Below are 7,447 nucleotides of genomic sequence, written 5' to 3'. Positions count from 1 at the left end.
ACTGTACCTCCACTGTGACTCGAAGCAGCTTTATTTTGGCTGTCTGTAACAGGCCACTGTAAAATGGTGTCTATTATATAAAATATCAAGATCAAGGTTTGCTTTTTGTAATTTACGTATCTTTTGAACATTTGAATCCATGGATAAAAAAATGCTTGAATCCATGAATAAAAAAATTGGTGGATATGGAGGGCTATCTGCACTAAGGATCTTGGTTGCTGTGGGCTTCTGCAACTTGGTGGATCTCTGTGATGGACACCCCTTTGGGCTTCATCCAAAAACTGAAACAGATAAACAGACATATGGCTAAAATATACAAAAAAGTTTTTATTAAACATATTTCAGCTACCCACAGGATTTAAACAATTAAAAAAGACAAGAATTAAAAACTTTACAGCCGCTCTTAAAAGACTTTTACTTATAAATGGTCAGCTCCCCAAGGCCTGTTGGAATAAAAACAAGTCTTCACTTGCAAACAGAAGGACAAGAAGGAGAGAGAGGAAGGGAGTTCCACAGTTCTCTCATATGTTTTTCTAACTATCAAGCCTTCATCAAAATCTGGCAACCCAAAGAGTAATTTCTTCTTGGGCTAGTCCTGTTTGTATATCTTTCAGCCATATAAGCCACCTTCAAAATGGCCAGAGATGAGGAAAGTTTTAATGTTTCAACCACATCTCCCAGACACACACCGCTTGATATTGTACAGTGGTCTATTGGTATCTGCTGGGGTTTGGTTCCATGACCCCCCATGGATAACCCAAGTCCGTGGATGCTCAAGTCCCATTAATTACAAATGGTGTAGTGAAATGGTGTCGTTTATATAAAATAGCAAAATCAAGGTTTGCCTTTTGGAATCTGAATATATTTAAAATACTTTCAAGCCATGGATGCTGAAATCTGTGGATATATGGAAGGCTGACTATATATGAATAAAAAGATTTTGTTTGTTTAGTGTGTGTATTTTTGTCCACACATTCATGGATATACATATTTTAACATTTTATAAGGAAATAGCTCTACTCCTCCTCTTCCCTCAAGCAGAGGCTCCAAGCACCCTCCTTGTCTTTATCTTCCCCCTCCAAGACAAAAAAGGAACTTCAACGGGGAGAAATATAAGGTACTGTACTTAGGCAGAAAAAATGAAATGTATAAATACAGGATGGGGGACACCTGGTTTGACAACAGGCCATGTGAAAGGAATCTAGGAGTCCTAGTAGATTACAAGATGAACATGAACCAACAGCATGATGCAGCAGCTATAAAAACCAATGCAATTCTAGGGTGTATCAATAGAAGTACGTATAGTGTCTAGATCAAGGGAAGTAACAGTGCCACTCTATTCTGCTTTGGTCAGGCCCCACCTGGAATATTGTGTCCAGCTCTGGGCACCACAATTCAAAAAAGAATGTTGACAACTTGGAGAGTGTCCAGAGGAGGGCCACCAAAATGGTGAAGGGTCTGGAAACCACACCCTATGAGGAACGACCTAGAGAGCTAGGTATGTTTAGACTGGGGATGAGAAGGTTGAGGGGGAACATGATAGCCCTTTTAAAATATTTGAAGGGATGCCATACTGAGGATGAAGCAAGCTTGTTTTCTGCTGCTCCAGAAAATAGGACCTGGAGGAATGGATGCAAGCTGCAGGAAAAGAGATTCCACCTCAACATCAGGAGGAACTTCCTGACTGTAAGAGCTGTTTGACAGTGGAACAAACTCCCTCGGAGAGTGGTGGAGTCTCCTTCTTTGGAGGTCTTTAAACAGACCTTGGCCCTGGCCATCTGACAGGGGTGCTTTGATTGTGTGTTCCTGCATGGCAGAAGGGGGTTGGACTGGATGGTCCTTGAACTCTCTTCCAACTCTATGATTCTATTACTCTAATTTTGCACCTTAAACACTAGATTCCTTTGTAGTGAAATGGAAAATAGAGACCAATGCACTAAACTCCACTTTGTGCCCATCTGGATTAGTGTCACCCCATCTACATACCTGAGACAGCTCTGCTACTATAGCCAATGGTTCCATTTCCTACAGACATTGGATCGGGGTAAAGCCAGATGATTTCTTTCTCCCTCCTGGCTGTGAAAGCTGGAAAAGTGACAGAAACATTGTTAGATCACATGGAGGTGCAGTCAAAACCATATCAAGCGAGGCGAGACAGGACTAAAATGGATGATCGGAAAGTTAGGTTACGTTACAACTGAGCTGTTTTAACTGTTCTGATTTTTTAAAAAATTAAAAATGTGTTTGTTTTGTGAAGGCAGAAAGTAACTTGGGTCACAGAGTAGTCTAGCTAAAAGTCTTTAGCCTTCTCTGCCAAGGGATGTTGGTGATGCCTCACCAAACTACAAATCCTTGGATTCTGCAGGATGGAGCCAGGGCAGTTAAAGATCATTGCGGAAAGGCGGTATACAAATAAAGTTTTTATTATTATTTATTATTACATAAAGAGGTGTCAAAACTGCATTATTTCTACAATGTAGATGCACCTTAGTAAATGAATGACCCAAACTGGGTTAAGCCCACAGTCTTTTTCTACACACACAAATCCATTCCTGGTTACAACAAGCTGTCATTCCATCACTTAGTATTTACAGTTGTTGCTCCTTTTGTTAGATAACTGGGAGTCTTAAAATCCTTTTTCAGATCCACTGGAAAACACTCACTCAACCCCCTTCCCACTTATTTTTGCACTCCTTTCAGCAGATTCCCTGCCTCCCCCATCCCTTCCTTGCTGCTGCCTCTGTATTTTTACATTCTCAGCCCAAAACCTGCAGTTCTCACCCGTTCTCCACCTTTGCCTTTCAAGAAGGAGAGGATTTGAGGTCACAAGAGACCTGGGGTCATGTTTCCAGAGGGAACCTTTTGCATGTGACACCGCTAGTCTTTCTTCGGCCCGCTTAGCTCTTAAAGCGGCCGGCCATTCTGCTTCTTGTCACGTGACTAAAGCCAAACCCGAGAACTGGCAGTGCAACCGCAAAAGCCTTCCGTGCTGCTCTGGGGAAACAACCTCACTGGAAGTGAAAAAGAAGCCCTTGAAATGGAGGGCAGTTGTTGTTGTTGCTACTGTTGTTGTTCTTGTGGCCCTTCATGTGGTTTCCAACTTATGACCACCTTATTGGGACCCTATCATGGGGTTTTCTTGGGAAGTTTCTTCAGAGGAGGTTTGCCATGGCCTTCCCTTGAAGCTGAGAGAGTGTGACTTGCCCAAGGCCACCCAATGGGTTTCCATGGCTGAGCTGTGATTCGAACCCTGGTCTCCACATCCATAGTCCAACGCAGTGTCATACTGCATTATTTCTGCAGTGCTGATGCAACCCCAGTTACTTGAGTTAACACAAAAAAATAGAATCATAGAGTTGGAAGAGACCGCAAGGGCCATCCAATCCAACCCCATTCTGCCATGCAGGAACTCTCAATCAAAGCATCCCTGACAGATGGATATCCAGCCTCTGTTTAAAAACCTCCAACAACAGGGAATACCTTGCCTTGAACAATGCTAACTTTAGCGTTGGGCTGTGTATCTTTACACTCTAGGATCTTGTCTAGTTCTTTCATAGCTGCCCTTCCAATTTCTTATCTTCTTCTGATTTCTTGACTGCAGTCTCCATTGTGGTCAATATTTGGATGAAAGTACAGGAACTCTTACTGTTCCGATTTCCTCATTCTCTAGGGAGTTTATCACAGTTAGTCCCAGGATAAATCCTCTTTAATCGCAACGTCGTGTGAAAATCTTCACAGCGAGTGCACAACTTTCTAGGGAGAATGAGTTTAACCCTCTGATTTTCCCTGTGTGATAAATTCCTAAACTGATTTTATGTATGTAGTTTATCACACTGGGGCTAATTTTGGCATTAAAGAGAGATTAAGTGCATTTAAAGCATCCCGTGAATAAAGCGAAAATGGCAAGTAACTGTGCAAATGATTCACATACGCAATTGCGCATATAAAGTGATATCGGAAATGCATTGCGGTTGAAATCCCAAAATAAAAAGATGTGTGTTAATGCTTCTTTGTGACTACCTTAATGGCAGGTTTTGTGCAACATCATGTGAAATCGTTCCACATAATTCGGTTATTTTTCTGGGATATTCAGATAAACTCCTGGTCTCCTTCATGTAATAAACACCTATTTCTTCTGTGGTTATTATTTTTGTTTTCTTTATGGTCCACATTAATCCTGCCTTTGCACTTTCAGCTTTGACCTTCCTTTGTCTTTTTGGCTGTCCATGGGATCCTCAGCATTCTTCTCCAGCAACACTTCTCAAATGCATTTTCTTCTTATCTTCTACCTTAACTGTCTAGCTCTTTGTGTCCAGTACAGTGGTGCAATGTCTAGTATACTGAAAAATGTACACAAAAGTATAATTGCCACTCATCCACTTGCTCCTACAATAGATTGGATGGGCTTGGGTTTGTCATGCCAGCACCTTGGCTTGGCTTCAGTGACATGGTAGGAAGTGGCATGCCAGCTTTTGGCCAATAAAACACAAGCATTGAAGGGAAGCGGTGCAACATTGAAAGGGGTGCTTTGGAAACACTACCCAGGACTTCATTGCTAAAAAAAGCAGCATGAAGCAAGGCTCTTAAAACATCCTGAAGGAGGTAAAAGCAGGGAGTGGATGAGTATGCCTGGCTCCCACATGAAGAGCCATTTCTGAACAGGGAAACCAGCTGGGAAAAGAGGTCAACCAAGGGTGCATCTACACTGTAGGAATAATACAGTTTGACACCACTTTTAAGTGCTGTAGCTCCATCCTATGGAAACCTGCGATTTCTAGTTTGGTGGAGGGCTTTTTAGACTTCTCAGGGTGTATCTATGCTATAGAAATAACACAGTTTGACACCACTTTTAAGTGCTCTAGTTCCATCCTGTGGAATTCTGGGATTTTACAAGGTCTTTAGCAGTGTTGCCAACAAGCCTCGAAGATATTCCCCAGAATGTTTAACCAAAACCCCCAGAATTCCCCAATATTTATTATTATTAATCAGTCAAAATCCCCAGAAAGAAATTAATTAAATTCCCTGGATTCCAGGGAATTCCCCGGAAATTGGCAACTCTGGTCTTTAGCCTCCTTTGCCAAAGAGTGCTGGTGATGTTCCTCACAAAACTACAGATCACAGGATTCTGTAGGATGGAGGCTTGGCAGTTAAAAGTGGTGTCAAACTGCATTATTGTGCATCTGCACTGCAGGAATAATGCAGTTTGACACCACTTGAAGTGCTGCAGCTCCATCCTATGAAATCCTGGGTTTTGTAGTTTTATAAGGTCTTTAACCTTCTTTGCCATGGAGTGCTGGGGATGCCTTGCAAAACTACTGATCCCAGGATTCTGTAAGATGGAGCCATAGCTTGTCAAAAGTGGTGTCAAACTGCCTTATTAGAGTGAAAAGTTTAACCATTTCTGTTACTTTGGCCTGTTACAGACTGCCAAAATAAAGCTGCTTCTGGTCTCTTTGGAGGTATGCAAAGGAGAAAAGGAGCCATTGTTGAGCACCCTTTGGGTTCGTCCGGTCAACCAATTCCATGTAACAGTTGGGCTCCCCAAGGGCCATCCAATCCATTCCCTTCGTCTGCCCTGAAGGAATACATGGGGGCCTAGAGAGGGAAGCAACCCCCAAGGGCCATCCAGTCCAACCCCTTCTTCTGCCATGCAGGAATACAGAGAGTCCTAGAGATGTAAGGGAACCCCAAGGGCCATCCAGTCCAGCCCCTTCTTCTGCCATGCAAGAATACAGAGAGTCCTAGAGATGGAAGGGAACCCCAAGGGCCATCCAGTCCAGCCCCTTCTTCTGCCATGCAGGAATACATAGGGTCCTGTAGATGGAAGGGATCCCCAAGGGCCATCCAGTCCAGCCCCTTCTTCTGCTATGCAGGAATACAGAGAGTCCTAGAGATGGAAGGGAATCCCAAGGGCCATCCAGTCCACCCCCTTCTTCTGCCCTGCAGGAATACATAGGGTCCTGTAGATGGAAGGGAATTCCAAGGGCCATCCAGTCCAGCCCCTTCTTCTGCCATGCAGGAATACATAGGGTCCTGTAGATGGAAAGCCCTGATGCTCTGATTTTTGAGTTTTTAAAATGTCTTTCTAATTTTCTTACTTTTCTTTTGATCTGATGTTATTTTTTATTTTAGACTTTTAATGGGTGTCTTTTTGTTTTGCTGTGAATGTCATGTTTTGTTTTGAATTTGGCCTCTTTTCCTTTGCCTCTTTGCTGGTGTTTTCCTTTTGTGTCTGAGGAGGGTGCAGAGCTGGAGTGCAGCCAGAAGAGGGCGGCGGAGAGCAAGGCCTGGAGCACGTGTTCCAAGTGACGTCACAGGGAGCCGCAACAGAGAGGATAAGACTGCGAGGAGGAGCTCTGCAACGGTCGGGGATGCTGAGCTGCCAAATGGCCAGCAGCAGGTCGCCGGTTCGAGCCCCTGGCCAAGGGATGCAGAGATGACTCCCGACGCCAAGCTGAGCTGCAGCATGGCCAGCTTGGAAACCGGTCGAGCCCTGGAGATCCCTTTTGCAGAAAGGCGGATTAAGAAGGAGAACAAAAGAGCATTTAAAAAACATTCATCATCTGCAAAAGAAGAATCCTTCCATTCAATTCTTATGGGAATTCTTTCATTTCCTTCAGTTTGATTTTCTACTTTCCGCCTCTGGAGGCTGTCTTCTGCAAAGGGAGCCACAGCAGGGTCCATGCAGCACTGCCTCGGGGTTTTGGGGGGGGGGTCTCCTCCCTTGGAGGTCTTTCAGCAGAGTCCGCTTGGGCTTCGAGGGAGAGCTCCTGCATGGAATAATAAAGGGCTTGGATTGGATCCAGTCCAGCCCCTCCTTCTGCCATGCAGGAATACATAGAGTCCTAGAGATGGAAGGGAACCCCAAGGGACATAAAGTCCAGTCCGTTCTTCTGCCATGCAGGAATACATAGAGTCCTAGAGATGGAAGGGACCCCCAAGGGACATAAAGTCCAGGCCGTTCTTCTGCCACGCAGGAATACATAGGGGCCTAGAGAGGGAAGGGACCCCAAGGACTATCCAGTCCAGCCCCTTCTTCTACCCTGAAGGAATACATAGGGGCCTAGTGAGGGAAGGTACCCCCAAGGGCCATCTAGGCCAGCCTGAGAATTCTAAATACCCCTCCTTAAAACTGCAAATCCCAGAATGCAACAGGAGGCAGCTAGAGGAGTCAAAGTGGAATAGTAGCACGTTAAGAGTATAGTGTAATAAACATCTGTTTAATGATCTGCTCTAGAATCTTTCCTGGTATTGATGTCAGACTAACTGGACGATAACTGTTGGGATCCTCTCTTTTCCCTTTTTTGAAGGGACCCCCCAAGGGCCATCCAGTCCAGCCCCTTCTTCTACCGTGCAGCAATACATAAAGTCCTATAGATTGAAGGGACCCCCAAGGGCCATCAGGTCCAGCTTCTTCTGCCCTGAAGGAATATATAGGGGACTAGAT

The 7,447-nt window shown here is 44.4% G+C and overlaps 1 protein-coding gene across 1 annotated transcript in view; it reads right to left on the bottom strand.

The window, feature by feature from the left end:
- The window catches only part of LOC121921833 (zinc finger protein 569-like), a 13,631-nt gene extending 10,718 nt beyond the window's left edge, over positions 1-2,913 (bottom strand). The window contains exons 1-2 of the mRNA XM_042450437.1: positions 2,782-2,913; positions 1,987-2,085 (exon numbers count right to left, since the gene is read on the bottom strand). Of these exons, the coding sequence (XP_042306371.1) occupies positions 1,987-2,022 (36 nt within the window). The 5' untranslated portion in view covers positions 2,023-2,085; positions 2,782-2,913. The remainder of the gene's footprint in view (positions 1-1,986; positions 2,086-2,781) is intronic.
- Between the last annotated feature and the right edge of the window lie 4,534 nt (positions 2,914-7,447).

Source organism: Sceloporus undulatus, chromosome 2, assembly GCF_019175285.1.
Source record: "Sceloporus undulatus isolate JIND9_A2432 ecotype Alabama chromosome 2, SceUnd_v1.1, whole genome shotgun sequence".
Taxonomy (NCBI): domain Eukaryota; kingdom Metazoa; phylum Chordata; class Lepidosauria; order Squamata; family Phrynosomatidae; genus Sceloporus; species Sceloporus undulatus.
This window is presented reverse-complemented; position numbering and strand designations above follow the sequence as displayed.